Source organism: Phodopus roborovskii, unplaced genomic scaffold (assembly GCF_943737965.1).
Source record: "Phodopus roborovskii unplaced genomic scaffold, PHOROB, whole genome shotgun sequence".
NCBI lineage: Eukaryota > Metazoa > Chordata > Mammalia > Rodentia > Cricetidae > Phodopus > Phodopus roborovskii.
Genome location: NW_026126540.1, coordinates 27,980,758 through 28,001,016, shown reverse-complemented (window position 1 = coordinate 28,001,016; position 20,259 = coordinate 27,980,758). Strand labels below are relative to the sequence as shown.

Sequence of the window (20,259 nt, the reverse complement as noted above, 5' to 3'; positions counted from 1 at the left end):
CACACTCACACTCACACACACGTAGCCACTTGTTTGTTTGTTTGTTTTAGATGGAGTAGCAACTGTAGCCCAGGCTGACCTTGGACTCACTAAGTAGCCAAGGCTGTCTCTGAACTTCTGCTCTCCCCACCCCCACCACCCAAGCACTGAGATCAAGGTGTGCACCACCACACCCAGCTTATTTTTTAAGTTGTTTGGTCCGGATTCTTCCCCACTCCACCCCCGCCCCCCCTTTTTTTTTTTTGATTAAAAACCACAATGATACCCAGGACCATCCTGCTTTCTGCTTTATTTTCCATGGAACTCATTTACATCCACAATTCTGTTCTGTACAGGTTCCAGGGTCCAGGTTTTCAGGTCTGGGGTCCAATGAAGCCCTACCCACACCACCCTGGTAGGCCATCACCCACCCTCCCTCCTGCCCATCACAGCTTGATGGAGCCTCTGTGAATCAGGCCGTCCTCTTATTGCCTGCAAGAAGAAATTCAAGGAGGAAATGCACGAAACTCCACTCTCACTCTCCTCCTGCCCACACCAACGTGCTAAAGCCGGTCTGTCCTTCCAGATGGGAGGAGGCTGCTCACAAAGGGGTGGGGGGGGGTGGGGGAGACTGGCAGATAGCTGGCTTTGCAAGTGAAAGAGAACGCCTGGAGTCTGCAGAGCCCCTCCCTAGGGAGTAAGTGCACACTGCCCACCCTCCATCCTTCACCGGCATCCCCTTAACCCAGACGCTAGGAAAACATTTTAGCCATCTTTTCCATCCAGTCATCCCTTTACTCTCGTGGCACCTGCTCACAGAGTCCTGACTCCTCCACTGACTCATACTTTGTCTTCTCAAGTGACTTTACTGCAATACTCTATGCTCTACAGGACCCCCCCCCCAGTATAAGCCACCAGCGCAGCAAATGGAACCGCACCAATCCCCTCCATAATATCCTCTCCCCCAAGTCCTTTCTTCCCAGCCCCAACCCTCACTACCCTCCACCCACAACTCACAAAGGGGAAATGCCACTATCTCTGAGGGTATGCAGTGAGCCTGCCTCACTCCTGCATGCTGAGGATTCGAAGTAGGATATGGTACACATCTTGTTCCATGTAGCCCTGGTGGTGGCAGAAAAGACATAAAAGATGAAGAACATGGTGAGAGGCAGGTGAGGGAGCATTTTTTGTAGCATAGCAAAATACCAGCCATCGCCTCTTATAATTACATAATCCCTAACAAATTCTGTTTGTCTTTGTTTTTCAGTGCTTGGGACTGAGAAGGGCTTCCTGCCTACAAGGCAAGTGCTCTCACTCATAACTTAATATTTAACTTTCCCATGGCTATTTTCCCATCTTCACAAGGAAGAGAACGACGTCAACTTCTCATCTACCTCTTGGGATTGCTGTGCGGGCTGCACTAGGACTCGGAAGCAAGCACCTGGTACACAATTGTAATTCCACTCCCCGCAGTTAACATCCCTAAGCCCCACCCACTACTCCTCCATGATTAGGGCAGTCAGCTCAGAGGAAACTGATAAGGGCATGGGGGGTGGGGTGGAGGAAGCCTCACAATGGACTAGGGAAGTGAAAGGAAAAGCAAACACCTCTCCTTCCACACCCACACCTCGCTTCTCCCACCGCTGGGTCCAGTGGTGTGGGAAAAAAGTAATTGACAAGTATGTCCAGGAACAGGAAGGGACAAAGGTAACAGCCCATCCTCAGCTATGTACCCCTGCTTCCTCCCAGATGCCACCAAGCTCACCTGAGCGGCATTCAGCAGGTGACTCCTGTAGGTAGAGATGATCTCCTCGTGGTTCTTCTGGGAATCCTGAGAGGGAGCACCCGTGGGAAGTCACAAGCATACCCTTCTCACACTCAACCCAAGGCTGACTCCATTGGCTCATCACTGCCAGCCCAGACCACTGCCTGGCTAGTCGCTTGAAAACTCCCCTCTTCCGCTACCCACCCTCTTCTCTGTCAGGCTGCTGAAACGTACCTGCAGCTGCAGGGCAAGGTGGGTGTTCTCACCCCGAACCTCTAGAACTTCCTCTGAGAGCTGCTCCAGCTTCTTCAACAACTCTTTAATCTAAGGCCAAAATGAAAGAAAGGGACCCAGGTCATTTTCCCAAGATGACTCAAATGACTCAAGAAAGGACTATTATCCATATTTTATGGGTGGGACCCTGAGTTTAATAAGTTTTCAAAACCATGCAGCTATCCCAGGGTGGTGGAGCTCACACCTTCCATCCCTGTAGCGGGAGGGGGGGGGTGTGCGGTGGGGAGAGACAGATGCAGGCTGAGCTCTGGAAGCCTGAGGTCACTTTGTCTCTATAGTGAGTTCCAGGACAGCCAGAACTACACAGTGAGACCTTCTAAAAACAAAACAAAAACAAAACCATACAGCCAATAAATAATAGTTCAAACCAATATCTCTTTGGTTATAGCTCATGGTCTTCTGTTAGATTTTGTTTGTTTGGATTTTTTGTTTTGTTTTGTGTAGATAGGGTCTCACTGTGTAGAGCTAGATGGCCTGGGCCTCACTACATAGACTAGGCTAGCCTCACACTCACAAAGATCCTTCTGCCTCTGCCTCCAGAGTGCTGACATTAAAGGTATATGCCACTACATACACCCAGCTATAGCAACTTTTTACTGAGCATCTAACATGTGCCCCAAATTATCCTGAGTATTTTATTTTATTTTATTTAGTGTGTGTGTGTGCATGTGTGTGTGTGTATGTGTGTATGTGGGTGTGTGTGTGTAGGGAGATTCTGCTTTTATTGAGACAAGATTTCTCTGTGTAGCCCTGGCTGTCCTGGAACTCGATTTGTAGACCAGGCTGGCCTTGAACTCACAGATTCTCCTGCCTCTGCTTCTCAAATATGGGATTAAAGGCTAGTGCCACCACACCTGGTGTGTATGAGTGATTAGCCTGCATTAAGTGTAGTTCTGTGTAGCCAGTGCCTTTGAAAGCCACAAGAGGACTTCAGATCCTTTATAACTGGAGTTATAGATAGTTGTGAGTTACCATGTGGATGCTGGGAACTTGCTGGACAGTGAATATTCTTAACTGCTGAGCCATTTCTCCAGACCCAGTAAAGCAATTTATTTTCTTTCTTTTTTTTTTCCAATGGTGCTGTGGGCTGAGCTCAGGGACTTCCTCCTGCTAGGCAAATGCTCTGCCAAAAATCCATATCCTCAAATTTTTCCCCCGGGGACAGTTTCTCCATGTAGCCCTGGCTGTAGAACTCACTCTGTAGACCAGGCTGGCCCTGAACTAAGTGATCCACCTGCCTCTGCCTCCCAAGTTCTGGGATTAAAGGTGTGTGCCACCATGCATGGCTTTCATATGTACAAACTTCTAGTCTAAGAATTTTTTTAGTAATTTATCTAAACTGGGTTTCATAAAAATCAAGCTGGTCTTAAATACAAGGATAACCTTGACCATCTGATTCTCCTACATCAACCTCTTTTTAAACTTTTATTTTAATTTTTATGTGTATGGGGTGTTTTGTCTGCATGTATATCTATGTACCATGTGCATGCCTGACACCCTCAGAAACCCTGGAACTGAAGTGACAGATGGTTGTGAGCTGGGTGCTGGGAATTGAACCCTGGTCCTCTGGAAGAGCAGTCAGTTTTCTCTCTCCAGCCCTTTGCATTATAGAAAAGATTTTATTTTTTAGTTATTTATGTGTGCGTCTACATGTGGGTGAGTGCATTTGAGTGCAGTGCCCAAAGAGTTCAGAAGAAGTCCACAGATCTCCTGGGCTGCAGTTATAGGCAGCTGTGAACTGTCCAAGGGTGCTGGGAGCCCAATTCAGGTCTTCTGCAAGAGCAATAAAAGTTCTTAGCTGCTGAGCCATCTTAGCAGCTCATTGCCTCCACCTCTGTGTGTAGTGTGTTGGGATCCAAGCAGAACCTCATGCATGCTAAGCAAGCACTCTACCAAACAAACTACATTCCCAAGCCCCAAAGATATTTACTATCTAATAAATCTTTACAACTACCACCACATTAGCAGTTTAATTTTTAGTTTTTGTGTATGAGTGTTTTGCATACATGTATGGCTGGACGCTGTGTGTGTGTGTGATTGGTGCCTGATTCCCCTGGGACTGGAATTACAGACAGTTGTGAGCTACCACATGGGTATTGGGAACCCAAGTCCTCTGGAAGAGGAGCCATTGTTCTTACCATCGGGCCATCTCACTAGCTTAGTAAATTAATCTTATTGAAGAGAAAACTGGGTTTTGGAGAGGTTAAGTAAGTTGCCAGGGGTGGTGGCACAAGCCTTATGTCAGTACTCCTTGGAAATAGGCTGATCTCTATGACTTAAAGGACAGCCTGGTCTACTTCTCTAGGCCAGCAAACATCACATAGCGAGACCCTGTCTCAAAATAAAACAAAACAAAATGTTATCCGAGATCAGTCAGCTATTAAGTTTTTTTTTTATGTATACAATGTTCTACCTGCATGTACACCTACACACCAGAAGAGGGCACCAGATCTCATCACAGATGGTTGTGAGCCACTATGTGGATGCTGGGAACTGAACTCAGGCCCTCTGGAAGAACAGCTAGTGTTCTGAACCTCTGAGCCATCTCTCCAGCCCCAGCTATTAAGTTTTATGTGTTGTTTTGTTATCAATTCTGGATGGAACCTAAGGCTGGGCAAGCATTCTTTCACTGAGCTATATTTCTCAACCTAAGCTGTTATCCCACACACACACACTCACACACACAATTGTGTGTGTGAGTGTGCATGTGTGTGTGTACGTGTGTATATGCACATGTGCACACTCTCACTTGCTAATGTTACAGGCATGTGCCACCATATTTGACTCCCTGTGTAAATATTGAAACTGAAATTTAAATCCAGCCTCACTCTAGACACCGTAACTACTCAAGTACTATACCAAATTTTATTTTACAATTTATTGACTTTCTTGCCATTTATTGACAAAATGGCTCCTTTAACTCCCTTCCATGATGATATCTATTTTGGACAGCATTTCTTCTGTCTATGCATGATACACTAGGCAAATACTGTTTATATTCTTCCATCGTTCTCAAATTGAACATGTACAGAAGTTTTAATAGGAAATCCGAATTCATTAACTTAGTGGGTATTTTGACAACTACTAAATCCATTCGTAAATTTTAGAATGTATAAAATATGCCTCATTCCCCAACCGTGCCAAGAAAATAGTGGCTTTCAAAGTCTATTGTGGCTTGGTTTTGCTTGGTGTCTTGAGACAGGGCCTTGTGAGCTCAGGGTGGCTTGGAACCAGCTCTGTAGCTGAAGATGACTTTGAACCTATCTCCTGCATCCACCCGCTGAGTGACTACCAGCACAGTTCTTCAAACTGTTGCTTCGGTGTCTTTTTGGCCAATGGAGATCATATTCAGGACCCATTCTGAATGCAACAGAAGGGAACAGCAGCAACAGTTAACCCATCAGACTCTGAGTCAGCCAGAACCTCAGCAAAACCACAGAACACATTACACCAGTAGGCTAGACTAATACAGGATTAAGAGAAAATGCTAATTGGCCATGGTGTTCCCTGGTACAGCCCTGGGGGCATGCATAGCTTCTAAACCCTGAGTACTAAATTGTAGTACCTACGCCCTCTTCTCTCTTATACCAAGTTGCTTATTTTTATCTCTTTCTTCTGTGTGCCGCCTGAACTCCAATCTCAATCCCAAACCTCTCTCTCCCTAGGCAAGCACAGAGCAGTCCTTGCAAGTGCCAGACACTCTGATCGCCACTCCCTGCCAGGCTCTCAAGGCTACCTTAGCGCTCACCTTGGCCTCCTTGTCTCTGCAAGCCCCGATGAGGTGGTCTGTCTTCTCTTTCAGCAGCTCGGCGGTTTTCTCGAACTGCTCTGAGCGCCCGCGCATCTCACCTGCCTGGCGCTCCTGCTCAGCCGCCCGAGCCGCGAGGTCCTCGCTGCGGCGGCGCTCCTCTGCCGCAGCATCTCGCAACCGAGACATTTCCCGACAAGCTGTGTTGTACTTCTCCAGCACAGCTTTGAGCTCCTGGCCCCAAGCCTGCGCCTGGGCCACCAGCGAGCCTCGCGTTTTCTCGTGCTGTCGCAGGCTGGCTGCTTCACGGGCTCTCAGCTCGGCCACTTCCTCTGTGGCTTGGTAAAGCAGTTGTTTCAGCTTGCAGATCTCCTGGCTCTTCCCGCTCATCGTGGCCTGCACAGCCCGCAGCTCTTCCTCCAGCTTCCCCAGATCTTGCTCCAGGGCGGCCACTTGGGGGGATGCTGGAGCCTTCAGGGAGGCCTCTGGCTCCCCATGGGAGACCAAGGATCCTCTCAGCTGCTGGTTTTCCTCTTCCAACCGTGCCAAAGCCTGCTGGGCTTCGAGGTGCCTATCTACCAGGTTGCTGATGCAGGTCTGCAGCTCCTCCAGGGGTTCTGCAGCTGTACTCCGTGCACTCCCCTTACCCACGAGGTCTGGGGGCAGACAGTTCCACAGCCCTTGGAGGCCGCTGCTCTGGGAAGCCAGTCGCCTGCGCAGCTTCTCTGTAACCTCCTTCTCTACGGCCAGTTCATCTGTTAACAACCCCACGCTCCGCCTCAACTGCTGTAGCTGGACCTGCGCCTCGGGCTTGGGCACAAACTCCCGCTGTAGCCTCTGGGTCAAAGACTGCAGCTCTCCTTGCAAGCGTTGCCTTTCACGCCCCAGCTCTCCCAATTCCTCCAGCAAATTGCTGTTGCTAAGTCTCAGCGCTGACACCTCTTTCTCCAGGTGTCCCTTTGCCAGGCCTCCTACTGAAGCCTGTTCTCCCCCAGGGGCCCCTAGGGGCTCTCCTCTGGCCCCAGGAACCCCCTTTTCTTCGTGCTCTTTAGTGCATCCTGGAACTGCTTTGGGGGGCCCCTCTCTGGACCCCTGGGCAGGAACCTCAGGTTTCATCTGCAGTCCTGCCTTTGCTCGATCCAGCCTCACCAGCACCCTTTCCAGCCTGGCTTCCATCTTCTCCCAGGCAGCTGCTGCAGCCTCAGCCCTGGGGGTCCCCAGAGCTCCCTCCAGAACTGGTCTTGACAGAGCCCCTCTGGCGGCATCCTTTTCTCGCCACACTGCAGCCAGCTCTTCCCTTAGCTGTAGCAGGAGTTGGTTCAAGGCTGCTATGCCCGCTGGTTCCCCCGCTGGGCCAGCTTGTTCAGTCCCTGGAGCCGGGGACCGCTCCTTCTGGACAACACACACCTGGTCAGCGTTATCCAGGCCAAGGTTCTGTTCCCCATTGGTGTTCAGCTGCTGTCCTGTGGCCTTCCCGATGGTCTCAGACCTTGGGCTCTGGGGCAGCCCCCGCTCTGGTTGGGACTTTCTATGGACTTCATACTGGGTCTGTGCTGGGGCTAACTCTTCAGCTCTCCTGGGAACTACTGTGGGGTTCGCTGTGGCTGCTGCCTTCTGCTGCCTCTTTAGCTCTTGGATTCGCTCAGCCAACAGATTCAGGGGACAGCCCTGCTCCATACCATCTCCTCCAGGACGGAGACCGGGGCCCTGTCTTCCTGGGGCCCCAGGCTCTTGCAATAGGAGATGCCCTAATTCTTGCACCTGCTCTCGAATCTGGTTCTCCAGGCCTACAAACGCTGCAGCTTGAGCCTTACACTCTTCTGTCTTTCGCATCAGCTCCTTCTCCAACTGGTTAACTTTCTTCTGTTCCTCTTCATACTTCCACTTCCACTCCTCTGAGCATCTCGCTTCCTCCTCCTCTTCCTCTTCCTCCTGCTCTTCCTCGTTCTCCACTCTCCGTGATCTCTTAAGGGGAGATCCTACTTGAGGCTCATGAGGAGAAGCCTATAAACAAAAACCTGATGTGAAGCTGTGCAAGTAGTCTAGGCTCTGCGAGAGCCTTGCTTCTGGGAATGTCCTGATGCCCACATGGACTACTGGAATAGCTTGGGAGGAGGTCAGAAACGAAAAGGGGAGGAACTTAGGATCATACCTGAGATGCATGATCTGGATGTTGAACCAGTCCACGACCTGTAAGAGAAGATACGAAACAAATGAGAGCTCAGTGCTCATCCGGTTTTCAGACTTTGTTAGAGAAAAGTAGTCACTCATTACGAATCCCTAACTATCTAGCAACTTTGGCTTCCTGTCCCAGAGGTGGAGTGTTTCTTTATTTTGTACACACATTTCTTTTAGAGATCATTGTGCTGCTACTATGAAGGTACTGGAACATCAACCAATGGTGGGCAAAATAGAAATCACATGGTGGCAACAACAGCAATAGCCATTCAATCCCAGCACTTAGGAGGCAGAGGCAGGCAGATCTCTGAGTTTGAGGCCAGCCTGGTCTACAGATCAAGTTCCAAGGATATACAGAGAAAAAGGCAAATAAATAAAATAAAAAAATAAACAAATCACAATTGCAATAGCCAGAGTTGCACTCAATGAGCAAAAGGTGCGCTGGGAATTCTTGTGATGTAGCAGTACTCAATTAATAAACCCTGGACTAAGATGGTAGGTCATTTTTTTCCCCAGAAGGCAGTGAGATACTGAGAAGCTTCTTGAATTCTTTGGTTATTGAAGAGAATCTTGAAGGCACAAAGGGACCTCACCGCCTCTTCGCCGCCGGTTCAGGGCCTGCTGTAGCAGCCTCCACAGCTCCTTGTCTTGTGTGTGCAATGCGTAATGCAAAGCATTGTGCCCCAAGCTGTCCACTGCTCCAGCATCTGCTCCGTGGCTCAAGAGCAGCTCGGCCACCTCAGCGCTGCCTTTCTCACAGGCCAGAATCAAGGCTGATCTGTGGGTGGAGACAAATCTGGAACACCTTCATAGTTTTAGAAATTCCAGTACAGGATAAGCCCTCAATCCGTGGAGTCAGAGCCAAGGTCAGAGCATTAGACCAGAGCAGGACTTCTCCAATGTCATTCCTTGGAGCTGCAGCATCAGAAATTGGAACCACTAGGAGAACTCCACTTTTGTCTGCTTTATAGAATGCTAAAGTTCTGCATGACAGCACACACACACATGCACACACACACAAACACATGCACACACTCACACACACATGCACACACATGTACACTCTTATACACACATGCACGCACACATGCACACACACGGACAGCAGCATTTTGCTCATGATCCTTCTGCCTCAATCTCCTGAGTACTGGGCTATAAATGTACACCACCACATTCTTCTTTTGCATAAATTTCAGGCTTAGGAAATAGCCTGAAAACTAGTAAGTTAAAGCAGGGATGCCAGAGGTAGCCTTTCTACTTCTGGCATCACTTGTGCTAGCATGGCTAGCTAGTCAGGGCACCAGGCAAAACTTTTTGAGCCATTCATGGAAAGGGAGGAGGCTCCCAAGAACAGAGACTAGCCTGTTCTTTCCAGTCCATGGTAAGGAACTGGACTGGTAAAAAACTGGAGGATGGAGACAGCTCACTTGTCATCCTTGTCTGTGACATTAACTCGGGCACCTCTCTGCAGCAGCTGTGAGCAGATAGCTGCATGACCACCCAGCGATGCAATCATCAGGGGTGTACGTCCATCCTGCAGAGATTGTGGGAACATGAGAGGCAATGAGGAGCCAGGGAGAAGTAAGGACTTGACAATTCAACCCTATACCAACTCCCCCTCTACTAACCCCTGCTCAAACAAGCTTGGTCCTGGGCCTAAACACTATTGTGCCAGGACTTAGGAGCTCCCAAATGATATGGAGGAGAAATGGAGGCCGGATCACAGAATCTGGCCAATCAAACTCAGAGAAAGCAGCAGCTTCCTGGTCAGTGTGAGAGAGAAACTGACTATTGATCTATCTGATACTCACGTTGTCCAGCACATCCAGGAAGGCCTCGTGGTCACACAGCAGGAGGACACTTGAGGCACAGCCAGAGGAGGCTGGAAGGATTGAAAGGTGGTTGGTTAAGAGGTGTGAAGACATCTACTTGGGCTATATAACCCAGCATCTCTCCCATCATGTCACCCACTGTTTCCCAGCCTTCTTCCCACCAGTCCCCAGGCACGCACCTGCCCAGTGTAATGGGCTACGATTTTCTGCATCCACAGCATCTTCATTAGCACCGTGCTGTAAATAGCCACAAAGAGAAGAAGCAATGAAGCTTGGTGTTAGCATCCTCATCCCATTCCCCCATTTCAATTTTCCAGTTTCCATGGTAATATGGAGAGAAACAAGAGGACCATGGATCTGAGGGGAAGCCAACCACTATGCAAGCTCAGTCTACTCCCTGTAATTGATGTGCAGCCTTGAAATTCAGTCCTAGTTCCTCACTAAGGTCAAAGAAACAATAAGTGATCAGTAAATAAACATATAGAAGGAAATGACACCTGACTTTGGCTGTAGTTTTGAGACCATTACATAAAATTTGGAAAAGATGAGGAGTAATAAAAGTAGAACAGTAGCCAGGTGGTAGTGGTCCATGTCTTAAATCCCAGCACTTGAGAAGCAGGTGGATCTCTGAGTTTGAGGCCAGCCTTGTCTACAGAGGGGATTCCAGAACAGCCTGGGCTACACAGAGAAACCCAGTCTTAGGAGAAAAAAAAAAAAAAAAAAGTAGAACAGTCTGTATGTGCTCATGGTCTGCTGGAGACACAAATCATCCAGGTGTCTTGGCTCATGTATGTTTTTCTTTGTGCTACCTAGCTGTAGCCCTCTCCTCATCTTATTTGTTTATTTATTTACTTGGGGGAAGTGGTGTGGTTGGTTATGTGTGTGGCGGTCAGGGGACAATGTGCAGAGGTTAGTTCTCTTCTCCCACCATGTGGGTTCTGGGAGTCAGACTCATGTCATCAGATAAGGCAGCAAGTCCTTCTACCTGCTGGGCCCTCTTACTTATTTGAGCATCCCTGCTTTTCTTCTACCTGCCCATACACATAGCAGCCAGTCTCCACAGTGACTCCGCCAGCGAGAGAGTTCTCGGGTACTCTGGTTTCTGACTTGCCAGCCAAAGATAGCATGAAGCGTGGTACACATACAGAGGAGATGTCAAAGAGATGTTTGTGAATGTATTGTTGAATGGCCTTCAGCTGTGTCACTAGGAATGAGACCCATAAGAAAAAATTGGGGCATGCTGCTGCCTCTGTCTCCTGCCTGCACAGGAGTATCAGAGGACTGACTGCTTTTACCTGAAGCAAGACCTTTACACACTGTGGCTGGCAGGAGATGGTGGCCAAATGAAGGGCGGTGCTTCCTGGAAAGAGAGAGGGAGAGAGATGGAGAGAGATGGAGGGTGGGTGGGTGGGTGGCCCCATGAAGGTGGATGACTCACTGGGCGGGAAGGCAAGAGACGCACAGATAATCAGAGGGAGATTAGAGAGAAGCTCTCCACATCGGGCCAGAAATTCCTGTTCCCCAAGCAGCTGGTACCTTCAATGGTGAGTAAGGGGAAGGTGTGTGCCTAGCTTACAGGGAGGGGAACCCGGGGAGAGAAGCTGGCCAAGACTTACTGAGCCTAGAAGCAAAGACCCACAGCTGGAACCTCCATCAGAGCCCAGCACTGGCCCCTCTGCAGCCACGGAGACAATCTTGCAGCTTAATGGGCAGTGCTGGCTGACTCACCATCCTCGTTCTTGCTGTTGATGTCAGCCCCGTTTGCAAGCAGTATTGTCAGACACTCTGTCAGGCCTTTGGAGGCCGCCAGGTGAAACCTGCCAGTGTCACAGCCAAGAAACAGGAAAGGATGAAAGACCAGGGGGGTAAAATGGGGGAGGCTCGTTTTTTTTTTTTTAAATCGTGTTTAATATTCTAAATTATTCTGATCAGTTAGGTTTTTTGTTTGTTTGTTTCAAGACAGGGTCTCTCTGTGGCTTTGGAGCCTGTCCTGGAACTAGCACTTGTAGACCTGGTCTGGAACTCACAGAGATCCACCTGCCTCTGCCTCCCGAGTGGCGTGCTGGGATTAAAGGCCTGCACCAACACTTCCCTGAATGATCAGTTGGTTTTGCTGGCTTGTTTTGAGATAGAGTCTCACTATACAGACCTGGCTGCCCTTGAATGCTAGATCCTCCTGACTTGACCTCCCAAATTCTGGGACTATAAGCAGGTACCAGGACAACCGACAAGGGGGAGCTTTAACAAGCCCTTTTCCCTCTGCTCCATAGCCCAAACTCAATTTCCAATGCAAGGAGGGAAGCTCTCCTAGTCTTCTAAGAGAGAAGCCTGGCAGCCCAGCAGTGGTGGCACACACCTTTAATCCCAGCACTCAGGAGGCAGAGGCAGGTGGAGCTCTGTGAATTTGAGGCCAGCCTGGTCTATAAGAGCAAGTTCCAGGACAGGCTCCGAAGCTACACAGAGAAACCTTGTCTCAAAAAAACAAAAACAAACAAACAAAAAACCCAAGAAAACAAGAGAGAGAAAAAGTCTGCCTCCAGGACCTCCAGTCATGAAGTCAGAGGATACTACAAAAAGTTAGAAGAGCTACACATCTCAGGGGATTTCAGATTTTTCAGATTGTTGCAGGGATGTTTGGGGGACACATGATCACCTACTTCTCCCAGCACGGAACCTCAGAGAACTGGATGTGTCATAGAAAGAGCAGAAGTGTCTGGAACAGAGCAGAAGGCTGGCAGGGGGTAGCCTTCCTCCTAATCGCTCCCTCTGGCCCCATGACACCCACGACATCCATGACTTACTCCTTCATTCCTAACTGCTCAAGCACACACACCCTCCTACTTTTGTGATGAGGAAACTTGGTTTAGCAATTAGTTCTCTGTTGGTTTAATGAGCTTTACATCCTTTTCAAGTCACTGTGGCTTGTGGGGTGGTTGGAACTCAGGGACAATGTCCTCCTCCCTCGTTTGTTCTGTGCTTGGTACATGGCAAAGGTTTATCCATCTGCTTGCCAATTCAAACAATAAAAGAGCTCTGAAGTTATAGGCCTTCCCTGATCATCCTGAAGTTTAAAGCTTTCAAAACAGAACCACATGCCAGAGTGGGGTCAAGAAGACTTACTTACGGGGACTGGCCATTTGAGTCTAGTTTGGTGGGTCGGGCTGACTTCCTGGAGGCCAAGGCAGCCACGCGCCCCACATCCCCCCGTTGCACTGCCTCCAGCAGCTTCTGATCACGACGGTTCCATTTCTCCACCTAGTCGGGAGTTACAGATTGTATGAATATTGGCGCTGGTAATGGTATGGGGAAGAAAAGTGGTATTAGATGCCCGGCAAGAGGAAAAGAGCACCCTGGAGATTCTCGACGCTTGTGATCTCTAGGCCCAGAGCAAAAGAGCTTTCTTAAGTAGGCCAGCAAAATACTCACCACTCCATATGTCACCAAGAATTACTGACAACAACTGTCCACCATAAACCTAAAGGTGCTCAGGGGATCACTTAATTTAAAAATGTGAAGCTTGTGGGGCTGGAGAGATGGCTCCAGAGGTCCTGAGTTCAATTCCCAGCAACCACATGGTGGCTCACAACCATCTGTAATAAGATCTGGTGACCTCTTCTGGCCTGCAGGCATACATTCAGGCAGAGCACTACATACATAATAAACAACTCTTTAAAAATTATGAAGCTTGGTGTGGACTTATTATAGAATACACTCCAGGAGGTAGAGGAAGGAAGATCAGGAGTTAAAGCCAGGCTTAACCGTGTGTGTGTGTGTGTGTGTGCATGCGTGCATGCGTGCGTGCCTGTATGTGTGTGTGTGTGTGCATGCGTGCATGCGTGCGTGCGTGCGTGTATGTGTATGTGTGTGTGTATGCGTTTGTGTGCATATATGTACCAGTTGTGGTGGTAAATTCCAGTAATTGAAATATTTGGGGGGGGGGCGGCTGAGATAAGAGAATCTCAATTTTGAGGCCAACCAAGGTTCTCCAATAGACAACAGGAAAATTATTATTACTTTTGTTATTTTAAAAGTACTTTGTTTTGCCAGGTGTGGTGGCAAACCTTTAATGCCAGCACTCGGGAGACAGAGGTAGGCTGACCTCTGTGAGTTCGAGGACAGCTTGGTCTACAGAGTGAGTTCTAGGACAGCCAGAACTGAGATACAGAGAAACTCTGTCTTGGAAAAAAAATGTTTTCTTTTGTTGAAACAAAGTCAAGCTAGCCCAAGCTAGCTAAGAGTCACTATGTAGCCAGACTGTCCTCAAACTCAAGACCCTCTTTCTCCAGTCTCTTGGATGCTGGCACAGCATCCAAGTGATTAATAAAGATGAAGGTCTAGCATTTTGAGACTCCATTTATTTATTTATTTATTTATTTATTTATTTATTTATTTATTTATTTATGAGATGGTTCTGTGTAGCCATGGCTAGCCTAGAACTCACTATGGTGCCCAAGCTGGCCTTGAACTCAGAGATCCACCTGCCTCTGTCACCTAATGCTAAGTTTAAGGGTGTGCACCACCATACCTGGCAAGACTCTTTTTAATCACTACCATGACTACTGTTGTTAGATGCCCAGCCTGAGGGCAATCCTAGCAATAACTCCTTCCTTGGTGCTCCCTAGCTCTTTCTAGAGCAAACTGAACCAACCTGACCACTCCCGACTGGTTCACAATGCCCCCCCCCCACACACACAAACACAATCCACCTCCCACCCCAGCTGCTTTGCTTTTTGTCTTTAGTGGTTTGCAAAGTAAATCAAGGTCCCTAGCTTCTGGTCATAGCCACCCAGACTTCTCTAGCTATTGACTCTGGGCCCCAAATTGGGGGCGCAATGGTCAGCAATTATAAAGTTTCTGCTTATATCGTAGCTGGCTATGTCTCTCTCCCGTTGGTCGGTAAACCTCCTCACAGCAAACAACCAGCAAAGCAAGCCAGTTTCTAGCTGTGCTTGGGGAGGCAGCAAGAAGAAGAGACAGAAAGGGAATCCTCCCTCTCCTCTCCGGCCAGGGAGCAGCTGTCCCAGACAGCAGCCACACCTCGGTTGCATTGTTCCATCTTTTCAGCTCAGGTTTTGAGGGTGGAGGAGTAATTAAAATAATTGAAGAATTACAGGGCATAAAAGAGAGAGCTGTATAAAAACACCTAGGGCTGCAAGCATAGAAAACCTAGTTTGGTCCAGAGAGGGGAAACACAAAGGAAGAAGGGAGGAACGCAAAGATCATTGGTATGGAGGAAAAGTTCTCGGATGGGTATCTTGTCATCAGGACTGAGTCTGGGACCTGGTTCAGCTACATGACCTAGAGGAAGCCATTAAACACTCTAACCTGTTTTCTTGCACATAAAATGTAGGTAATAATAACAACCTCACCAGAATGCATTAAACAAGTTAATGTAGATAGATTAGATAGATAGATGCATGGCATCCTTACAACAAAACAGGAAGCAGTGAGCAATTGGGGATGGCCCATTGTGTTTTATGAGGTATAATCTCAACAAGAAAGAGGTTATAGGAAAGGGTGAAAAAAATAGAGTCTGTGGAAGCCCAATAATTCATTTCCAAGTACGGTTTATATAGCCAGGACAAATTGTTAATCATCTACACAGAAAAAATTTAAAGGTCCAAGTCATAAAATTGCCTAGGATAGATGAATTTTGAGGTAGCACTCCCGTAAAACACTCGTAACTTCTCCCAGTCCTTCCAATTAGCCTCAGATAGCCCTGGGAAATAGTTGGGGATGATATCATCTTGCCTGTTTTCACAGAAACAGAAATGGAAGCACACATGTGTTAAACATCTGCCCAGGATCACATAAGAGAGTGACAGTTGGCTTTAGAAACAGTACGGGCCTCTTGCATCCAGACCTAATTTCCATAGCAGACCACATTGTTGCAGAGCGATGGGAAAAGGATTACCTATTTCCAGATAAATGTTTGAGAACACCTCTAGGGCAGAGCTACTCACTCTCCCTACATGGGAGAGTCTCCAAACAGGTTTATTCTCAATGACAAAGCAAGCAAAATGACTCCTCCCCATCCTAACAGGCCCTGACATGCAAGAACACGCTTTTCAGTGCCCCTTGGGAACCAGGTCATCCGATGGAAAACAGAGATGGAACAATGTCTTCAACACTCAGCGCTGCCCGCAGCTGACCTTAACCTCAGGTTCTCCATTCCGACACTTTAACTCTCTTCCCTCTTCCTACAGAAGTTCTTGTTCTTAGTCTGAAGTCTTTGACTAGCCTGGCACTCACAATCCTCTTGCCTCCAGAGTGCTGGGATCTTTTCTTTTTTTTTTTTTTTAATAATTTATTTAACTTTATTTTGTGTGCATTGGTGTGAAGATGTCAATTCCCTGGAACTGAAGTTACAGACAGCTGTGAGCTGCCACGTAAGTACGTGGGTGCTGGGAATTGAACCCATGTCCTCTGGAAGAGCAGCCAGTGCTCTTAACCACTGAGCCATCTCTCCAGCCCCGAGCACTCTAAAGTCTTCACAAGTGTCAGGCATGTAAAACTTCCTTGAGTTAGCCAAGCTAGGGAGGTGGTAAAGGGTGTTTTAGCAATATGGAAACATTTCTTTCCAAGTAGGTCCTTCTAACTCTGCCTGATTTGTTTCCTATAGTTTCATTATACCAAACCATGTTAGAATGGGTAGACATTCTTCATGATGAAACCACTGGAAAGTAAAGAACAAGAGATGTGCTCCCAAAGTCTAAGACTCGGCAGTGGCTCACCTTAACACCTTGGAAAGGAGGCACTGGATTCCATCACAGCCTTAGGGGGTAATCACCAAATTAACCTGCAGACTCCCTATCAAGGATAGTCTTTGTTATTTCTATAGCTGAGATTAGGGAACCCATGTAGAAGTAATTTTACCTTCTCCTATCTCAGACTATGAAATCTCAGGCTTCCTATCAAGATGGGAAGACACCAACAGGCAGTGCAGAAGCAAGTGGCTTCTACTGAAGATTAGTGGATGGGACAAGCATTGGTGGTGCACACCTTTAGTCCCAGCACTTGGGAGGCAGAGGCAGGAGGATCTCTGTGAGTTCGAGGCCAGCCTGTCTATAGAGCAAGATCAAGGACAAGCTCCAAAACAATGCAGAGAAGCCCTGTCTCAAAAAACAAAACAAAACAAAAACAAAAAAAGAATAGGTGGATGGAAATGGAAAGGATGTCTTTAAGGCATGAGGACTGGGAGCTTAAGGTTTTAAAAGCAACAGAAAGCCTCTGTGCTGATCTGATGCAGGAGTGAAAGCTATTTACCAGCCCATCTCTTCGTCTGTGTCCTGCCCAGGCAGAGTAAACTCAGATTTATGACACTCCGGAAGACTTCACTGACTCTGAGCCAGATAACTAAAGGAACTGAATTTTTGCTGTCTTCATAGACAGTAGGTGATATACATTGAATTTTGTTGATTTATTACTTTTTTGTTTTAAAAGACAGGTCTCATGTATCCCAGGCTGTCCCCAATTTCCATCTGTAACAGAGGATGACCTTGAAGTTCTGATCCTTCTGCCTGAGTGCTGGGATTACAGGAATGTGCCACCATGCCCAGTTTACATGGAGTTGAGGACTGACCAAAGCTCCATACATCCTAGACAAACACTCTCTCAACTGAGCTACATCCCTAGCCCAGTGCAGGTTAACTGTTAAAGGACCACAGTCCTTGCCTCCAAGGAAGGTTCCTCACTCAAGGACTTGAATCAGGATAAAGAGAGACGATTGGCTGGCAAAACTGAGAAGCCAGGCTTTGGGGGGTGTCCAGCAAAGCTGCCACATTGTCTGCAAAGGTTCAGTCTGGAAGACATTATCTTGGGGCTTATTATGGGGAAGTTTCTTTTCTTTTCTTTCTTGGTTTCTTGAGACAGGGTTTCTTTGTGTATGTAGCCTTAGCTGTCCCAGAACTAGCTCTTGTAGCCCAGGCTGACCTCAAACTCAGAGATCCACCTGCCTCTGCTTCCCGAGTGCTGGGATTAAAGGAGTGCGCCACCACCTCTAAGGGGGAGTTTCTAGAGGAAAAAAGTTGTAGCTGAAGCCAGCGTACTTTCAAGTCTTCTGCAAGCTTGACCTGAGGGGGAAAGTTTTCATTCTAAGTATGTAGCTGGGAGTGTGGCCTTTACATTCCTACACTCTTAGTTCACCATGGTCTTGTGATACTGAGTTTATGTGAAGGAGCAGACATTCCTCATGGTCAAACATGTGGAGGGCTGGGGTCATAAAGGGAAGGGGGAGGGTTCTAGGCCCCACTGTAGCTCACTGCTCATCCCAGCATCTGGGAAAGGAGGCAGTGCCCAAGGGTGAGAACCAGGAGGAGCCCGTGGCCATGTCACCTCGAACTTGCTTGGTTTCAGAAGCTAAGCAGGGTTGGGCCTGGGTAGGAGAACCCAAAAGGAATGAAATAGTCTCCTTCCCAGGGAGGACACATACTCCATAAATCTACCCGGGAGCTGTAGTTTGTTACTCTACTAGTAAATGCCTTTTGACTGGCTGGCCAATGTGTGGAAACTGTGTAGAAGCAAATGTAAGTGGGACAGAGACAGGCCTCAACACTTCCTACTCTTGCTTCACAGCTTTCTGCCAGGTTTCTGTAGCCTGCCCATGCACAGTGAGATAATCAAACATTTCTCACATGTGTTTATGAGTGACAAGTCAGCTGAGCAATATTAGTAGCAACTATCTCACACCCCCAACCTCCACAGAAGAAGTCATCCCTTCACAGGGGATCACTCCAGAAGATCTCCTCAGAGAAGGGAGGCTGAACCCTCCCTGAACCATCACCTTCTGAAATCTTTGTTTTGTTCTAGAGCGGGGGTTGGGGGGGCATGGAAAATAGAGTAACCTTTGCCAGGAGAGCTCTCATCATGAGTCCATTCCATCTTCTTATTATCCCTCACCATCACATTTCCCTACCTCAATCAAAGAAAATGAATGTCCTAAACTAGACAGAGGGTAGGGCGGTGGTGGCCCACGGCTTTAATCCCAGCACTCAGGAGGCAGAGGCAGGTGGATCTCTGTGAATTCAAGGCCAGCCTGGTCTACAGAGTGAGTTCCAGGAGAGGCTCCAAAGCAATACAAAGAAACCCTGTCTGGGGGGGGGGGACAGAAACAAAACAAAAACAAACAAACAAAAAACCTAGACAGAGGAATAGTTAGAGAGAGAGAGACCAGGCAGGGAGACTTGATTGGTCCCAAGAACCAGTCTGAGGATCTGCAGTAAGGACTGCAGTGAACTGGCCAGGATCGATTCTGCAGGCAACTCACCCAGGCCCTTGGGGACCAGCCAGGTGACTGCATATTCCCTGACATTGCCTATCTACTTAGCTAGATTCGAAAGATTAAGCCATAGTGAGCAGGCAGGCGGTCCAGGCAAAAGGTGGCAGGGGTAATACTGAGGAAAAGGTGGCTAGAAATTGAAGGGACGCCATGATGGACGGCCAGTTGGAAAGAGGTTTGAAGTGGTGTTTGGAAGAATAGATGTGGATGTGTCATGGTGTGGAACAGAGGACAGGTTATGAAGAAGGGCTGGGAGAAGGCACCAGGCTGAAAGCACTTTGGGGACAGAAAGAGAAAGTTGTGGGGAGAAGGCAGGGATGGAAATTAAGCTATGGCAGGAATTAGGGGTGGAAGTAAGAATGGAGGCAAAGGCTAAGGGTGGGGTGGGGCAGATGTCTGAGGTGGGTTGGTACTGGGAGGCAGAGCTGAAGTAGAGAAAAGGGTCATGGGAAGAGAACAGGCCTTCAGACAGCATACCAGAAACTGGAAGTCATTAATGTTGGGAGAACAAGGAGCCAAGGGGGGAGAACTCGGGAAGGAGCAGGTTAGGAGGGCTGAGAGTCAGGTTTTGGGAGACACTCATAAGTTCAGTTAGTAGAGCTGGCCGTCGCATTGCCAGAGCAGCAGCGTGGAAAAGACCGATGCAGGCTTGATGCCATCGTCCATGGAGATGGGACTCAGGACTTCTGTCAACACAGGACTTGGATCCCAGCCCCAGCCCGTCTCCCACACATTTGTCACCTACCGCCACTTGTGAACTGGAGCAGGAGAAGATGCGCTTCATGGCCAGGGCTAGGGCCACGGGGGGGATGGGGACGCGCAGAGAGCCGGGCCACAAGTTCTCAAACCCTCTCGGCTGCGGCTTTGGAGACACAGCTGTCAAAAGGCAAAATGAGTCCCGCCCTAGGCCCCGCCCCAGATCTCACCCCGCTCAATCAGAGACATGGACCCAAGGCAGTGCTTAAAACCCCGCCCCTGGCCCCACCTCGCCCCTGCAGAGGCAAAAAGCCCGCAGTCTTCAGCAGCCGCCCCGGCTGGGCCTCAAAACCCGCCTTCCATCCTACCTATTCAGTCTGAGAAGGTTGCTCGCAGCCTCCGCAGAGACGCCTCCCTGGCCCTACCTTCCTCGCCCTTCTGCGTGAAGCTCCGCCCCAAGAACCTCCACAAGCTTCTATGTCGCCAATGG

At 48.5% G+C, this 20,259-nt stretch overlaps 1 protein-coding gene across 1 annotated transcript; it reads right to left on the bottom strand.

The window, feature by feature from the left end:
* Positions 1 to 273: 273 nt before the first annotated feature.
* On the bottom strand, positions 274 to 20,259 carry Ankrd35 (ankyrin repeat domain 35). Its single transcript, XM_051198875.1, has 15 exons — positions 20,138 to 20,259; positions 19,819 to 19,935; positions 12,921 to 13,051; positions 11,525 to 11,613; positions 11,092 to 11,156; positions 9,976 to 10,033; positions 9,776 to 9,846; positions 9,392 to 9,498; positions 8,558 to 8,742; positions 7,939 to 7,976; positions 5,787 to 7,790; positions 1,979 to 2,068; positions 1,745 to 1,810; positions 997 to 1,101; positions 274 to 471 (listed from the first exon to the last, which is right to left on the bottom strand). Exons 2-14 carry the CDS (start codon positions 19,855 to 19,857, stop codon positions 1,042 to 1,044), a joined length of 3,003 nt encoding a protein of 1,000 aa, XP_051054832.1. The 5' UTR covers positions 19,858 to 19,935; positions 20,138 to 20,259; the 3' UTR covers positions 274 to 471; positions 997 to 1,041.